Below are 18,516 nucleotides of genomic sequence, written 5' to 3'. Positions count from 1 at the left end.
TAATTGATCCCAATTGTTTTATTTAATGTTTGTCAAATGATGTCAGTCCGTTTTTGTGGTGCACATTACTCATCCATTACAGCCCAGAAACTACAGAGCTCTGCTGCCTCGTCTAACCCTCTAAAAGCTCCCTCTAAAGGTTCACCAAACGTTAAATCAATTAACCAAAAACCTGCTTATGGCTGAATTTAAAACATGTCTAACATTAATTAAAAATGTTTCTCTTTTGTTTTTTAGTTAAAATTCCAAGTGATGTGCACAATAAAATATTGTAAATGAACAAGTACTATCCACTTGTTTCTATAATCCTGCCCCATCCAAATGCTACGCAATCACATTTGATTTCTTCTTTGAGCACAGACCCTTCTGGTAAATGTCACACTGTGACAGGCACTGTGCCTGCTCCCAACAATCCTTCCCTGAGGGGCTTCAGTGCTGTCACTTCCTCTCAAGTGGGTAGACTACGCAGCGGTTGATAGCGAACAGAGAGGACCGGATTTTAGAGTTTATGTCTGTTAGACAATAGCTATTTCCAAGAAAAGCACGTTCACGAGAAGAAGAAAAAAGTTGAACAGTATTAGAGTCGGCGAGTCTAGTGTAGACGTGTTATTCAGTATTAATGGTATATACTCTGTGAAGGAGCACTGTCAAAAGAGTACCAACTATGTAACTACATAAGATGTGAAGTATCTGGGGACCTTCTTATTTAAGATCTAGATTCCATCGATGAGTGAATAAACTCTGGTGGTTCATTTAATTTGTAAATGGTGACCCAAAAATGACTCAAGGCAATTTTCACTTCAAAACTTCTCTGTCACAAATATGTAAAATCTCTCTTGACGTCATCAGTTGGAAAACATTAATACTGTCTGACAAAACATGTAAACGATAACTCTTGTCCTTTTGCATCGTCATGCACAGGGTGTTTAACGTTGTTGATGGATAGTTTAGTTAATTCACCAAAATATAATAATGGTTTTATATATTTTAACCAAATCTACAGCACCTGTTTCCAATATTAGTACATTAATACCCATTTCAGATATTTCTATTTAGAGGGGGTTTATTTCCTTGTGCCTTTTTTTAAATTTGTTTGAAATAGGACATCTTAATCAAAGGTAAAGCAACCGTAAGGGGCTCTAATAAAGCTAATAAAGTAGATTTGTAATTAGAAATATCATAGAAAGAGAAAATCCCTCAATGGTTACCTTCAGACAAATAAACAAATAAAAGAATACAGATTTTAAAACATATTTAACTTATTGGCTACAAATAAAATAAATAAATAATGGTATAAAAATAATTAAATGGATAAATTAATAAATGAACAACATCTGATTAGGGATAAAACTTTAAGCATAATAAAAATACACATTCACCAAAAAGTAAAGCCCGCTAAAATTCCTGGCAAAGTCATGGAGTAAAAAAATTTAAATAAATTAATCACTTAAAATTTAAGTCTGCTTTTAAAAATATCTAGTGCATCAGGTCCCAAGGAAGGTTGTTTTTTTCAGACGCAGGGAATCATAAGAAAAGAATGGTTCACCTTGAGTTTTATTGTTTCTTTCAGTTAAATTAAAAAACCAGAAAAGGCCACTAGACCAGAGCGTTCTGGTGGATTTGTAGAATAAAAGCAAATCTGATAAACAGGCAGAACTAAGACCATTACAGTTTTTGCAGACCGATAAAATTCTGCGAGGCTTTAAAATTTTTGTGAGCTCTCTTTCTCATCTGACTCACCTGTCTCAACATGCGTTCTGCTGAGTTTTGAAGCACTGAAATCTGAAATATGTTTTTTTGGGGGAGACCAGAAAGAGAGCATTCTTGCAGTCAAGTGTACCTGTGTTTTATAGGTGCTGGTGGACACAGAAAGAATACAAAAGGGGACATACTCACTATGACACACCCTAATCATTTTTTGCCTTACATACATATATGCAAAAGGCCTTCTTCAGTATGTAAGTCTTTATGAAATCATTGTCAAAGCACAGGTGGATGAAGCCCTCTTGTGGTCTACTCATGTAGGGAAGCAGTCATATCATGCTTCAGTGTAATAAAACTAATCTCAAGTTATTTAAACATCTTGTAGATTTATTGTGAAAGAGTAATGTGATTTCTCTCATTTCAATAATTCAAAATCTAATAAAACTGTAAAGTAGAATGACTATTACTTTCAGCTCAAAACAATTGCCCAAATTGTTTAAATTTCAGAAAACTGATTGACACTTACATGTATGGCAAATAAAGAAAACATATTGTACTTTTTTTTGTTTTGTTTTTTCCTAGTTAACACAAAGTTCCAAAGTCTTCATGAAGCATGATTTGGTTAAAATGCCCCAGAGATATGGTAAAACTTGTGGTATATGTATCAATCTTCACCTGTGTAGTAAACAAGAGCTAACACATACCAGATTACAATTGATGCACACATTTAAAGTTAGGGGTTAAACGTGTCAAAGCATCACAGTAGATGGATATTTTTGTATTTAGCAATGTGTTGCCTTAATTTAAATAGCTCAATGACGTGAATACCTACCTCACAACTTTGGAGGGATTGCATTGCTCTACTGTATTAATATAACACTCCAAGTGTTGGAGTCAAATCCGCCCTGATAATAGTTTTTATTTGTATCTGTTAGTTAAGATGTTGAATATTCCTCTCTTGTCAAAGCTTTAGTTACGTCATCTTACGGCATTTTTTTCATGTGTACACGCATTCATGGGGAATCTATTTTTGTGATCTCCCAGAAGCATTTTTCAGTCATGCAGACAGCTCAGTATTATAAAAATTATATCTCTGCATTTTACTGTTGGGACAGCTGCTAATATACTTCTGGCCAAGTTTTACTGGGATGATGGTGAAAACAAACTTAACCAGGCAAATTTATATCTGCCTCACTAGACCCAAAAATGTGATTTCACCGTCCACAGTCCACCTGCCATATTAACTTCAGCAAAATTTAAGGTTATGTGTTTCCAGATGTGTATAATCCAGGAGCCATAAAGTAAAAATGCAGTCCAGCAGTTGTTCCAACCGGTCACTACACCAGCTCCTCTGCAGGTAGATGGTAGGTTGTTAGTGAAAACCCCTGTTCTAAATGTAAAGGCTGATCCAGAAACATGGCAGCGTTTTTACTTTATGGCACCTGGATTATGTGCTTTAATGGTTTTTTTTTTTTTTTTTTCAAAATCAAAAATAGTTTTGAATCAATCTTAAATTAACCAATTTTGAAATGGGTTCAGTCTCAAATCACCATTAGTCAAATAATTTTCTTTACATTAAGCTGATATTTGCTCATTAAAACATATACCTGTGGATCAGCCAGTAGAACAGGTGTTTTCAATAACAACCTACCTTCTACCTGCAGAGGAGCTGGTTTAGTGACCGGGTGGAACAACTGCTGGACAGGATTTTTACTTTATGGAACCTGGATTATACACCTCTGTGTGTTTCTTGCATTCACGAAATGGATATATCCAGTGGTGGACAGTAACGGAGTAAATTTACTTGAGTACTGTACTTAAGTACATATCCAGAGGATTTGTACTTTACTTGAGTATTAGATTTCTTTGGTACTTATTACTCTTACTTGAATACATTTCCAAGACAAATATTTTTACTTTTACTCGAGTAAATTTCTAGGAAGGATGAAAAGTACTCGTTACTTTCAGGTCTGCTCTTTTTTCTTCTTCCCTAAAATCCTATTGGACACAAGCTGTTTTTGTCAAAGGAGGAGACCTGTCACAGTGCACGCTCTCCACTGGGATGTACGTAAAGCAGAAATACGTCAAGCCTCCTCAAAACGATACCGCCAAAGTAGCTTGCGTTTGTCAAGACAGAGCCGCAACAAGTCAAGACATAGCCGCAACAATGGCTACGCCTGCGTCAGGAGAAGAAAGTTAATAAACTCTCCATCATCTGCTGTCCTCTTATGATCCCATTCATTTGATTTGTTTTTGGTGTTTCTGCAGGTTTTATATAACATTGTGGTTCTAAAAGCAGCACATCGGTGCAGCTGGTTTCAAAGAGTTAATTCTCAGAAACGAGTTAAAAGATCCTTAAATTAATTTAGAAAAAATATAGTAATTTACTGATGTGGAAAATAAGAAATTTACTCTTACTCTTACTCTTACTTTTACTTAAAGTAAATTTAAAAGCATTTACTTTTGGATGCTTAAGTACCTTTAAAAGCAAGTACTTTTCTACTCTTACTCGAGTAATGTTTTGACTGAGCTACTTTTACTTGTAACGGAGTAAATTTTGACCAGTAGTATATGTACTCTTACTCAAGTACTGGGGTCGAGTACTCTGTCCACCTCTGGATATATCCAGAGATCATCACTTCTGAGCTATCAGATGAACCCTCTCATCTTTGTGACATCTCTAAACTAATTTTCTTTTCAATTGCTCTTCAATTTAACTTTTTTTTCATGGAACCATGATCTAGATGTGCAGACTGGCACAACTTGTAAATAACAAATGCTCCTTATTGATTAATCCCCCTACACAAAGATATAAAGGACAAATGGAAAAATGGGGGAAAGAGTAAAAAACAAACGCAGGAATTTCCTATTTTTAAGGATATCTTCATGGAAAATGGCTAAATGCCTTGTCTAAGAAATTTCAAAGTGTCAGCACACTGTCGTTTAATTTATTGCCTTGAGTTTATGATAGTTTATTGAGTCTGTATCCGTGTTTGACAGAACTCCACCATTACGTTTCCCTTACAGTGACATTTTTCCTACACGGTCCTCAAACGCAGCACCGAGCTCTCGTCCAATCAGGAGCGAGGATGCTGGGGCGCGTGTGTTTCCTGCGCATGCGTGGGGGAGCAGACTTGTGAACGAGCGGCTGGTGAGATTTCCGCTCGTCCAGAGGTAAGAACAAGTCGGAGACCAAAATGCGCTCAAACGTGTAGTGTAGTACGCCTTGTATCGGCGGCGTTACCGCGTAATTACCCCTTAACCCTGTAAGTGTAAACCAGATCGCCGGCTCGTGTCTGCCTTCACGTCCAAACCCCCTCGAGTGGATGCGTGTGTTAGCCCGGAGCTAGCGGCTCACGACGGCCGCTGCTGTAGCCGCCCCGCAGCGGCTACAGCCCGCTAAGGCTGCCTCAGCAGCAACACGCCCGATTCAAAGGGGGTGGGGGGCGTCTCGGATAAGCGGCTGGAAATGTGTCTATTCGTTTGACTGTCACAGTTCCCGGTGTTCGCGTTTACACCGTGAAAAGCAGACTTGACTCGCTGCTCCAGCTGCCATTGTCGTGTCAGTGCGTCAGCGTGCTGCGCATGCGCAGTACTGCTGCTGCCTCAGGTCTCACTGTTGTTGATCAGGGAGTGTAAAGTATGTAATATACAGAGGTGTCAAAAGTATTCACATTCATTACTTAGTCAGGTAGAAGTGTAGATACTAGAGTTTAAAAATACTCCTGTAGAAGTTGAAGTATCAACTCAAGTTTTTTACTCAAGTAAAAGTATAAAAGTACTGGTTTCAAAACTACTTAAAGTATAAAAGTAATGTAAGGGGGGAAAAAGCCCTTAAGGACAAAAGCCATTGAAAATAGATGCATCTTAGTATAATGCAAATATATTAAAGAACCATGTATGTGTACTATTGAGCATTAACATGTGTTTCAGAGAGCAGCAGATATGATGACTAGTTGCCTATAAGTATTATAATGGTGCAAAAAGTCAAACTTCAGAGGCATGTTATCATTTATCCTAACCTTTATTGGAATGTACATCCAAGTTTAGTTGTAGGAATCTGAGGGAACGGATGTAAGAACAAAACTGGACAAGAACATCTGAAACAACCACAACCAAATTCACTCTATCCAGATGGAGCAATTTAACTGGATAGTTTTTTTTTTAAAGGCCGAAATGAAATAGAGTAACAAGGCTGTTTTTAAAATGTAAGAAGTAAAAAGTACAGATAATTGCGTGAAAATGTAAGGAGTAAAAGTAAAAAGTCGTCAGAAAAATAATTACTCCAGTGATAACCAAAATTTCTACTTAAGTAAGGTAACGAAGTATTTGTACTTCGTTACTTGACACCTCTGGTAATATACTGTACACGTGTTATGAATACGTTTGGTCAAATTGAAACGAACACAACCAAAGAAAACCCTGTTCACCGTCAATATGCTGCTATTTTATGGCAAGCCGTTTTAACATTTAATGGCCAAGTTTGACCATCCGGAATTAACATTGCAGATATCTACACCTGCATTTTGACTAGTTGTAATTATATTTTGACTAGTCAGAATTGTCATTCAATATATCTATAACGTCATTTTGACTAGTCAAAACTCTAATTCAAGATATATGTAATTCAATTTTGACTAGGCAGAATGGAAGTTAAAGGGGACCTATTATGGCATCTAATAGCTATTTTAAACAGGCCTTGAATGTCTTAAAAACAAGCTTTTGATCGTTTTTGCTAAATAAATTAGAAATTCAGCCTCTGAGCCATGTCTTTATCTTCCCATTCTCTAACCTCATTATCTATGTGGGATTCTGAGTGGGCGGGGCTATGATAATGAGGCTCTGTGCTGATTGGCTGCCTGAATGACGCGATACACCGCTACGAAAAAATCACGCATCGCTCCTGTCGTGACATCACGACAGGAGCAGAATCTGAACGGATCGTAGAAGCCACATTACACTGGACGGCTCATCTGGGCGGCTGTACAGACACTGCAGAATTTGGTTGCTTTCATCCTTCTCTGAGTTGGCAGGCTGAGGGGAGACCACTTTAGATATGTTAAAGCAAGAATAAACCTGTTTTTCATAATGGGTTTAAAGATATCTCTAATTTGAGATATCTCCAATTAAAATTAATTACAACAAGATATCTATAACTTGATTACAGATATCTACAATAAAATTATGACTATCCGTAATTCCAGTTTGAGATATCTACAACGTCATTTTGACTGGTCATACTTCTAGTTCAAGATATCTACAACTTCGTTCTGACTAGTCAAAACTTTAACATATCTAAAAAGGACTATGTAGATATCTTGAATTGAGGGGAATTAAAGTTATCTTGAACTGGAAACATGACTAGTCAGAATTAAATTGTAGATATCTGAAACTGGAACCAGAACTAGTCGTAATTCAGTTGCAGATATCCGTAATTCACATTGCGGATATCTGCAACTGAATTGTAGATATCTGTAATTAGAAAATCCCATACACATGAATCGCAAAAGTGACGTCATTTGTCCTAGGCAGAATGACGTTGTTGATATCTGAAATGACAATTGTGGATAGGAAGAATGTAATTGTAGATATCTGAAATGCTCTTTTTGACTAGGAAGAATTGAATTGCGGATATCTGCAACACATAGCCTATCCAGTCTAGCTGTTAAATATTAAAACGGCTTGCCATAGCTATGTCAGTCTGTCAATTATTACTCAGTCACTGTGAAGGGTTGTAATGATTAATTTGACTAATGTCATTGATCTCCTTCACAGAGGAGGAAGGCGCTGACACTTGGTCATCATGGATGCCCACAAAGGTAGGGGCAAGTGTAATTGTACATCACATGAAACTGTTCAACAGGTGTGACACGTTTATTTTTCCTTGTTGAGCTTTATATGAAGGATCAGAAATACATGTTGTTGTTTTTTTATCATAAATTAATACTTTTTTGTGTGTGTCAGTAATGCATTTGTAGGTTGGTTTGCATGTACTTCTATAACGTCACTGTTTAAGCTGCACTTTGTAAGGTACAAATACTCCTGTAGTTAGTATGTAGACAAAACAAAAACAAAAAATAGATAAATAAGATATATTTTAGGTCAGTTTCATAAGGTTTAGTTTTGTAAAGCTGCATGTTGCTTATTTATTAGAATCATAAAAATTTGTGATAAAATAATTTAACATAAGAATGTACCAAATAACATCCAAGTATAATAAAATATCTAGCCGTCTGTCTGTCTATCTATCTATTTATGATATGATTCATGTTTAGCATTATAATGATGCTAAAATTAATGTAATAAGCGATGTCCTAATTTGCTTTGGCAGGTCAAGGAGATCAAGGAACCCCAAATCCAGGTGGACAGATGGAAAAACCTGTTGGCTTTAACTTCATGGAAAGGTCAGCACACATGATAAATACTATATGTAGTGTATATTTAATATAAGGTACATATGAAAAGTCATTCCAAGTTATTGTTCACATCGGTGACAATTTTAGTCAGCTGACAAAAGAGATGGGATTTCTTATGCTGCTATTTTCTAGATGGTAGGGCATGTCTTTCAAACTCTGAAAACTGGCAGATGTTGGGCATCAGAGGTTGTATTTTTTATATTTATGTATTTTAACAGTGGCTTTAGGATCACCCAGGGTTCCTTTCCCTAGGCATTGATAGATAACTGGTGTTCATTTACTGAACATAGATATTAAGATGTCACTGTAGATACCAACCACACCCAAACTCTCATATAACCTTCCTATGGGTTCCTAGATTTCTGGGGCGAGGGCTGCCATTGCAGCTCACCAGAGTTTGTTCACGATTATCGTTTTACTTTTAGAATATTCACCATAAACATCGTTTTTCTGTCAAATATTTAAATTAACATTAGTTTCATGTTTGACTGCCATACAGTATGCTGCCCAAAGCAGTGAAGAGGCGAGTGCACGCCTTGAAAAGGCTACAGGTGCAGTGTGCTAACATCGAGGCTAAATTCTACGAAGAGGTCCATGAGCTGGAGAGGAAGTATGCAGCCCTATATCAGCCCCTGTTTGACAAGGTAATGTATATATATAGGGTTTCTAAGAGTACTTTTTAGTTAACTAATTTCACACCCTTATAACAATTAACACTTTTTTGTACATTGTATGTCAATGGAAACAGAGAAAAGATGTGAAGCTAATTTATCTTAAGGTGATCAAATATAAAAAGCGGTAATGGATTTTTCATTTCCAAGATGAGCTATTGATTGTTAATTGTGTTCGTCTGATCTAAAATTGGGAGAGTCGGGTGTCTTTTTGCTAAATTAAAAACTTTCACAGAGTATTTGATAGCGCTCATGCCCATCCAGGCTATTTCCAGAGGTATTAGCAAGAGCTGTGCTGTTCTTAAACACAGCGACGAGCGACAGCTGTTATCCCTCTGCACGTGTTTGTCTTGTACATCTCACATGTGTGTGTCTGTCAATCTCACTTAACTAGAGACGTGTGTGTGAGCTGAAGATGATATAGCCTGACCAAATTTATTTTTGTTTTAATACAAATATTGGACAATTATATTTCTAAACCCTTGTCTTAAATCAAGTTTATTATAAGTTTTGTTTCTTGCATCACAGAGACGAGATATTGTCACAGGTACAGTCGAACCCACAGACGAGGAGTGTGAATGGCAAAGTGACAGAGATGAAGAAGATGAGCTTGCTGTAAGTACAGTTTTGATTTGTCTGATCCCACAAATTATATTTTTTCTTAAAAACACCGCTTAATATAATGATTGATGTAAAAGGAGCATGAGGCTCCTTTTAAGAAATGAGACTCATTAGCGCCACCCTCGCCACGATGGCCGTCAGGGGTACTGCAGCCAACAGTGAAGCCGGCACGGGAGAACGGGGAGAACGCGCATGCAGCGTCATGTGACGTCACATCCGCAGGACAGCGCGGGAAATTCGGCCCCACAATTGCAGCACATTTTGCAGCACACAGCCTGTTCAAGGCAAAGGAGAGATACACTAGAGGGCTCATTCTTTTTGGTTTGGAACGCTTCATCTGACATTATTACTAGAAAACTTAAAACGTATAAAAAACATTTTCATAAATCCTGCCTCAATCCTGCCTCATGCTCCTTTTAAGAGTATTTTGAAATGCACTTTTGTAATATAACGTCTGGGACAGTGGCTTTACCATGTAAAGTTGGTCAGAATCCTTCATGCATAACTCTTCATTGCAATTGTCCTTCTAAAGTTTTTTATTTATAATGTTCATAATTCATATCTGCATTTAACATCCAAAAGCGATGGAAATAAGGAAGACTAAGTGGGTGGGGGGAGAAGATGTTGCCATGATGATTTTGTAGAAAGCAGTATTTAAGGCAGATGAAATCTTGGAGGATCAAAGATTGTTGTCCACGGCTCCCAATAGTTGGTTTTTCATGGTGAAGAAGGGAGCAGGGATCAAATGCATGGATGTGTCTTAATGAATATGACCAATGGCTAAGTTGCTATTGCTTCAACAGAAAGTTTATAATCCTGTGCATCTAAAAATTGAAAAGGGTTTTGAGTGAGATCTATGACTGTGAATGGATTTTTAAAGAATAGGATATTAAAATGCCTTCATAAACCCTGACTATTGCACTCCTTGTGGTCTACAGGAGGAAATAAAGGAAAAAGCTTCTATTGAAGATGCAAAGAAGGAGGAAACCACAACAGAAGACCCGAAGGGCATCCCTGAGTTTTGGCTCACCATTTTCAAGAGCGTGGACATGCTCAGTGATATGTTACAGGTACACTTTCAGGCCTTTTCCACCGAAGCAGTTTCACTTCTAGTTCGGATCTAGTGCCAAACTTGGAATCAGTTTTTTTTTTTTTTTTTTTTTTTTTGCTTCTTGAGTGCTGGCTGCAAAGAGAGCACTTGGTTATTGAACACTCAGGGATGTTTTAATGCATATTACCTGCTGGTATTTATGGATCCATTCAAAACAGCAGGTCAACACTTGGAAATGCTGGTTGACACACCAGTCATTGTTCACAAATACTAACTACAGCAACCCTATATAAAGGCAGGCTGACCATTTTAGGACTGGTTTTAAAGAAAAATACTGTTTTCTGTCTCCTTTGTGAACTGTGGTCTTCTACAGAAATTCAGAATACAGTAAAGGGAGGTTGGGTGAGACATGATGTAATGATGTGACATTTTCTGTGGAAAAAGTAAAACAGTTTTTCCCAAAGTAGAACCAGCTCTGAAGTGGCTCTTTCACCAGCCCAGCACCAATTTCAAGTTGGATAAAGGGTTATCAAATGATGATTTCCATACTCCTGCTGTTACACCACATTTCTGAATAGTGTTTCAACTGTTGTTCTCTTATTAGGAACACGATGAACCCATCCTAAAGCACCTGAAAGACATTCAAGTCAAGTTTTCTGAGCCAGGACAACCAATGGTCAGTGTCCACATGCACTAGTAACATGGCATTTTTTTTAATAAACCATGCACATTTTAAATGCTGAGTCGGATAATCATATTGTTCTTTTTCTCACAGAGCTTCACATTAGAGTTCCACTTTGAGCCCAACGGCTATTTTAACAATGCTGTCCTCACTAAAGTCTACAAGATGAAGTCAGAGCCTGACACCTCAGATCCTTTCTCATTTGAAGGCCCAGAGATCATTGACTGTGAAGGGTGAGACATAATTATGCTCGTTGGTTGGTGGTTTTAATATGCAATGTTGACTTTTAGGTTAAACAATAGAAATGTGTGGTTAGAACAACAGCTTTATTTTGTTTTCCCCAATTTTCTGGATGTTTGAATCCCCCATATAGGCTCTTTTTGCATCTGTCCTTGCTGCCACTGCTGCCTCTTACTTTTGTCCGCTTCCACCCTCTAGATGTCAGATAGATTGGCACAAAGGGAAGGATGTGACAGTGAAAACTATTAAGAAGAAGCAGAAGCATAAAGGCCGTGGTACTGTCCGCACTGTTACCAAACAGGTCCCCAATGACTCTTTCTTCAACTTCTTTAACCCTATCAAAGGTGAGAACATGGAGAAAACATTAACACTAAAAAAATAAGACATTTAAGTGGATAATGTACTTCTGTTGTCAGTTTCATGCACACTCGTACACACAGCAGCAGCAAGGCTGTATACTAGCTAGCAGTTGTGGATTTTTACAGTTAACCGTGTATAACAGGAATCAGCTTGGCTGTGGTGGAATTTTGGCTGCATTTAAATGTACATTATCCAGAACTGATGTTTATAAATTCAGGTTGTCAGCCAAATAGCCAGCTACAGTCAATTGAGTTTACTGCTGTTACTCACTAAACAGAGAAACGGAAGAAAGAGTTGTACCTCGCAGAGAAAAGCACCAGTTATGCTTGTAGGCGAACACTTACAACTCGTTTCTGTTACTTTATCCTCCTATATATTTCTTGATATCAGAATAATATACTTTGAAATGTCAGTGTGCCACCCAGCCCTTTTCGCATGGTGCTATCCAATGAATTGTAATGTACAGCTCTGTTCTGTGAACACACAGACTCTAAACTGCAATTCAGAATAACAGAAGTGATTAGAGGTAACATCTCAAACCTTAATGTGGACAGTTCATGTCTTCACATGCAGGTCATGTGGCAGTTTGGGACCAAATTAACAACTCATGGTCTCAATCTGATCCAGACTGAACAGCAGGTGGCACCAGACTTGTACACTCATACTGCCAGATTGTGCAAGAGCGCCACATCTATTTCCCACCAAAGCTTTAGACACATCAACTTTTTTTTCCAAGTTTCCAATGACGGGAATCTTCTTTTGGATTTAAACAGTTATTCAGCGGCTGACCCAAAAGCAGAAAGATGGCTAAAACAAGTGAATGTACTCCTGCCATCTAAGAAAATATTTATTTACAGAAAAACATTTTTTTAAATGAAACAACAGGCTTAGCGTTTTAAAATGTTGCAGTATTAGATGGAACATTTCAGAAAAGATGGTGGTTTTTGTTTTGTTTTGGGTTTTCTTCTTTTTTTTTTCTTTTTTTTTTACTTTATTGAACCTTATGAACCATCAACATCTAACTACAATGGCCACTGTAGTTTATATGGCAGCTGTCAACTACCTTCTGTACGTAGTTATTGAAAAGCAGTTTTTTCGATTCTATATCATGAGCTTTATATGTCCTTTATCTTACAGCTTCACCAGATGGAGAGATGGTGAGTAAAATGTACTTTATTGTCCATAAACCTAATGTATCTTCCATCTTCCTTTCACCAGACTGGTTGCTATGCTAAAACTCCCTCTTCTTTTTTCTTTTTTGTTTGTTTTGTTTCTTTAAGGATGAAGACTCTGAGTTCACCCTAGCTACAGACTTTGAGATTGGTCATTTCTTCCGTGAAAGAATAGTTCCCAGAGCGGTGCTGTACTTCACTGGAGAGGCTCTAGAAGATGACGAGAGTGTAAGCTTACTTACGTTGACAAAACCACACATACAGATGTGAACATGGAGAAGCTCCAGTACTTGAGTCACAAGATGGAAATATTTTAGTGACTGTTGGGTTTGTTTTCATCATTGTTTAACTTGTTTTACAGTTTGAAGAGGAAGAAGCGGAAGAGGGAGATGAAGAGGTAATAATGCTTTTTCACTTTTAAAGACTATAGTAGATCTGAAATACCATGCAGCTGGTCTGCTGTGTGATCAGCTTCACATCCATAGGTATTACTGCCAAACCTTTACATTATTTACCTGTTTTTGTGCTTTAGGAACAAGATGATGAGGGTGATGACGATGATGATGATGGAGACTTTGACCCGAAGGTCAGTTTACACCAAGTTTTTTTGTTTCGTTTTGAAACATCAAAATGTTCAAGCATCTTCCTGAGAACTTTGAATAATAAGAATAGGACCATTAGAATTTTAAAAAGGCAAAAACTTCACTATCAAACTTTAAACCAGTTGGTGTCCTTTGCAGCTGAAAGTATGGCTCTCCTCACCATTAAATAATAATTAAACATGCACATTTAGGAACCATTATAGTAACATTTATTTATTTATTTTTAAACCATTCAGACAATAAATGAGTCTTGATTTTGCAGTGTGTAATACAATATAATTTAGTTGACATAAAAGGATATTATATTGAAACTTTACGCTTAACCCATAATTTGACTAAGGCAGCATGAGCATAGCAGCATTATTTATTTCTAATATTAATAAATATCAGAGCAAAATCGACAAAATGCAGTAATTTCTGAGGGTTCAATCTCATGTATATATTTTAATGAATGCTCTTAGTGAACAGCTTATTTATTTATTTTAATTGGTTAATGACGGTGTGTAGTGAGTATGCAGAGAAAACTGCACAGATCAAATCAGGTAACCACTGTAGATCAAAGACCTATTACTCAGATTATGGGCTCCTGTCATGTGATGCACTCAGTAGATAAGCGTGCACAAATAAAACAGGGTTGGGTTAGATTTGGCACATTTTCTGTTTCATCTTGTGTACGTGTCCATTATACAGTACCTTGTACCTTATCATGACACTCCTCCCAATTAGAGTGCAGTTTAGCTGTGCTAGGTGGAAACTACAGACATTTTATGGTTAAAATAAGAAGTTATCTTAGCAACTTAAATAAATGCAGACTGCTTGCTTTTTTTTTTTTTTTTTTTGCACTACCTTTCTCAGACTGTTTGCTGAAAATGATGACACTACAGCCAGAGAAACAGATTTGTCCTTCGGGGGAAATTTGAATTGACGTCAATATTTTCCATGTCTGAGTGTTGTTTTTATTTTTTTTATTTTTTATCCGACCAAGGCCACTTCCATATGTGGTGCTAAATTAGATACATATCCGATCTGTGTCGAAGCGACCGCAGTCAAAACGTTCATGTCGTATTTTATCCGACTTTGACGTCACAGGAGATTAGTTTTTGTCTTCAAAGTCTAGAGGAGAGGTGCGGATATATTCATAAGTCTTCCTCGACATTCTGAAAATGTGGATGAACTTTGTGTCAGTGAAGACCTTCATGTCGCGACCCCGACCCACCCCCCTAGACAAAGACATGAAGCATCCATATTTACTTCTGTAAACACCATGCACACACTTGAGTGTGATGAAGTTCACATTAAAATGATAATGTGAACAACCACGCAAAAAAATCCACTTGATTTGAGCATTAAAACCTGCAGTTTAAACATAGTCTGAGTTTCTTATTAGAGTTTTTGTGGAGTTTTTCTCTCATGTGTCTTAGCGTCAGCTCCTTTCTTACTAGTTTGTACTCCAGATTTCAGGCTCATTCACCAGTGTCAGTAATGTTTCACTGTGTGCTCCTTTTCATCTGTGAATGTGATGATTAAACCTCTTCATACTGTTGTCTCTCCCTCCCCTGAATATCCTCTTTGTTACAGGCATAATCAAACATTCTCACCCCATGCATTTCTAGGTAAGGGAGAAGTGAGAATGGCGTCCCACAGTCCTTACACTCTCTGGTTCAGTGGCTTTGGTTTATCTTTGTTGCTGTCTACTTCCTTCACTACATCCTTTATTATTCCACTAGTTCAAGATGCTTTTGGCCCCCCCTCCTCTCCAATTCATATCTTGTGTAGATGATGATTGTCCTCTCCTAGTCCTGTCTTTCTCTCCATCAGCTGTTGTACCATCCAAGGTGTCTAACATTTTTCCTTTCGTTGTATCAACCCAGGTGCTTTCAGTCTCTTGCATTTGCTTTTCTAGTTAGCCTTTCCTACTTTCTGGCTGATGCTCAATGTCTTGACCAGCTCTCTTCTTGTCTAATCTATCTTATTTTTCTCCGTGTTCTCTGCAGAAAGAACAGCCTCAGCCTGCCGAATGCAAACAGCAGTAACCGTGGCACTCGTGAAAGGTGGAGTCCTGCTGTCCATCAAACCAATTCTTAGCCAGTCCACAAGACTATTGTTGGACTCCGTCCTTTTACAAACTCAACAGAATGCAATAGAGCGCAAACCAACCTGCGTTTCACTGTCTGCATGACTTATTTTTCTTTTGTCTTGCGCCCATGCCCCCCCTCCCCTTTTTTTTTTTTTTTTTTTCTTTTTTTCTTCTTTTTTAAGAATAATTGGCTATTTTCGAGCTCAAGGCAAGAACTGACTTGACTCTTAACTAAATCATTGTGTTATCACACTGTCAGTCTTTGGTAAAGTAGGTGACTACTGGCAAACTCTGAATATCACTACATGAAAAAAGATTGGAAAGGAATAGATCCCAACTTCAATTTTCATGGAAATATGTCAGGTACTCAGGGTTTCTTTTCTTTCTTTTTTAACATTTCTTTTTAAATGCCAACAAGGTAATTGAGTTTACTCAGAAACTGCTGAACCAGTTTGACGTAATCTTTCACTGGGGTTGCTTTTGTTCTTTTTTTTGGTTATGGTGGGGTTTTTTTTTTTTATGAGACAAACTTGTCATTTTGAATTTAATTTACTTTTCTTTTTTCTTTTTTTTTTTTTAAATGGTCATTGTTATATAATTGGACTATTTATTCTGTCTTTATGCAGCTGCCTGAAATGTTGCATCTTAAGGAATGCTTTAAGCTCCGGCTGCAGTTACACGCTCTCTCATCAACTAAAACCCACTTTGGGCTCAGCAGCTCGTGAAAACGTGAATACTGCCATGTCGCGTTTTTAACTATTGAGATGTATTTAAAGACTGAAGGATTGTGTTCCGTCTGAATTACTGCTCATTTCTGCCCTGGTTTATTGGGCTTAACAAGCATTTAAATTGAGCACTCAAGGTGATTCAGACCGTGACGCTCGCAGGCAGGAATGCCTTTTTATCTGTCGTCTATCGTTTGCCCTGAAACGCTCTTGGAGCTTGTTTTCAAGACTTTTCTCTTCATGCTGATCTCTGCACAGCCATCCCATCTGGTGAATGCTCTTGTCAATGTTGACTAATTTAAGCAGACACAGCAGCAGACTGTTGACCTTGTGGTTGCACTCCATGTATTTATCTCACTTTTAACAAATGTCATTGAGAGTCACTGATGGGGCAGGGTGCAGGAAGTTTGGATCAAATGTAAATTCCGTTGCCAAGAAGCCAAAAATAAACAACATCCTTTTTGGTAAAATTGTTTTGCCAACTGTCATTAACACAGTGTAATCTAATTCAGCATTTAAAGTTGTTCAAACATATATCAGTATTTCCGTTACTAATGTTTTCTTAGAATGTTTGTTGGAAAATAAGTGGGATAGGGTGCCAATGTATTTTATAAACTGCACATGGATTTTGGATATTTATTCGGATAAATTTGCCTGATAACTGATGGATAGCGACAGCAAATCCAGACCCTTTTGCTCTCTTTATAAAAAGAAAAACATGATTGTACATCTTGTTGGACAGTTCTCTCGAAGCCACGGTTGACATCTTCAAATTTACCAGACCGGACCGTGTGCTAGCAATGGCCTTAACTGGTTCTTATTCACAATTTGTTACTTGCTGATATTTCTTTTCAATTTGTACAAAGTTAGTTAAAATATTCTATTAAAGTTGTGCGACATGAAAAGGACTTGTGGGTGTTTGTTCTTATTAGTGAAGGTCATAACACATACTGTCAAATAATAATTTTATAAATATTAAGTGTTTGAAATAAACCTTACCTATTAACAGTGTGTATCTTCTGGTTGTTTCTATCGGACAAGTGTGTGTAGGATAGAGAGACAACTTATGCCTTTGTTATCTGAGCCATCCTGTGACAAGGGACTCGTTCTACAACAATCATTTCAACTTCTAGCAGGGATGTTTGTACTGGTGTATTGAGGTTATGTCTTTTTTTTTTTTTTTTTTTTTTAGTATTCCAGTAAACAAAGTATAAACCGGCATTCATGCGCTATACTGGGACTCACGTTGCTTGATAGACTCTATAGACCACTGATTTTAAAATCTACATAAGTGTCTGTACCTTGATACTTGGAAGAAGCATCTGAATATATATGAGGGGCTGTTAACGTACTCAAACCACACTCCGTCACTATTACTGTTCTGAAGAGCCTGCTTATGTACAATTGAAGTATGCAAGAAAAATATCCAGTCCCATCCCACCATAACATTTAAAATATCAAAAGTTAATTTAATCAAAACACTGCTGCTGTTTGAGCTTATTAAACAGAAATTAAAAGTTTCATACAAACTAAGAATACTCTTAACACTACTTCATATTTAGATCATATAATAATCCTAAATGTAAATAGTGTACGCAAATATCACAAAAACCTGTTTACGCTTTCATGAGACGGTTTTTCAGATGTGTCGATAATCCATCGTAGCGCAAAAGTGTAATAGAAACACTTCTTGCCTATTTCCACGTCTGCATTAGACATGGCCAGTCAATCTCAAGCCATCAAAATCTAGTTTCCAGCTGTTTCGGCCTCATTGACATGATGTTGTACTATAACACTATTAATCTTTATGCATACTGTATTACATAAGGGCTTTACTTCTGAATAGGCATCACATCATTCATTGCCTTCCTCGTTGGACTATTTTCTCAATGGCAGTAATTATTGTAATTGCAATAATTGTCACAGACGAAAGATGTTTTCGTCCATCCTTTTCAACGTTGAGATTTTTTTTCCCATTGTTTTAAAGAGAAGACGAGTTAGGAAAATTACGCTTATTCGACAAACAATGTTCAATGGAAACACAGACCTAAGACCAACAAACTACGTATAATAACATAACATATTAGTCTGTGTATAATAACCAAGAGCCAACTATCTACTCCCGCATTGACGCTCATACAGAACTAAGATTTGTTGTAGTTCCTCGACTGACCACTAGAGGCTGGTTCCAAGAG

General features: G+C 37.3%; 1 protein-coding gene across 2 annotated transcripts; it reads left to right on the top strand.

Annotated features, from left to right (window-relative positions):
• The first annotated feature begins 4,827 nt into the window (after positions 1-4,827).
• Positions 4,828-17,226, top strand: nap1l4a (nucleosome assembly protein 1-like 4a). 2 transcript variants are annotated; one of them, XM_061721456.1, is made up of 15 exons: positions 4,828-4,878; positions 7,480-7,523; positions 8,036-8,108; positions 8,620-8,764; positions 9,320-9,406; positions 10,351-10,482; positions 11,068-11,139; positions 11,239-11,378; positions 11,584-11,729; positions 12,883-12,902; positions 13,026-13,145; positions 13,279-13,314; positions 13,450-13,503; positions 15,098-15,132; positions 15,514-17,226. In XM_061721456.1, exons 2-14 carry the CDS (start codon positions 7,508-7,510, stop codon positions 15,101-15,103), a joined length of 1,047 nt encoding a protein of 348 aa, XP_061577440.1. In that variant the 5' UTR covers positions 4,828-4,878; positions 7,480-7,507; the 3' UTR covers positions 15,104-15,132; positions 15,514-17,226. The 2 variants fall into 2 exon arrangements, with proteins under 2 accessions (XP_061577440.1, XP_061577438.1); XM_061721454.1 differs by lacking the exon at positions 15,098-15,132.
• Positions 17,227-18,516: the final 1,290 nt, after the last annotated feature.

The sequence above is a fragment of the Cololabis saira genome, chromosome 5 (assembly GCF_033807715.1).
Source record: "Cololabis saira isolate AMF1-May2022 chromosome 5, fColSai1.1, whole genome shotgun sequence".
Classification (NCBI taxonomy): Eukaryota; Metazoa; Chordata; class Actinopteri; order Beloniformes; family Belonidae; genus Cololabis; species Cololabis saira.
Note: the sequence above shows the minus strand (reverse complement) of the source record. Positions and strands in the feature narration are given on the sequence as shown.

What these genes read in the sequence shown, in the direction of transcription:
- nap1l4a (XM_061721454.1), top strand. An exon ending in CTGAGCCAGGACAACCAATG is followed by an intron (nt 11,140 to 11,238) that starts GTCAGTGTCCAC and finishes TTTTTCTCACAG; the next exon opens with AGCTTCACATTAGAGTTCCA. An exon ending in GAGATCATTGACTGTGAAGG is followed by an intron (nt 11,379 to 11,583) that starts GTGAGACATAAT and finishes TCCACCCTCTAG; the next exon opens with ATGTCAGATAGATTGGCACA.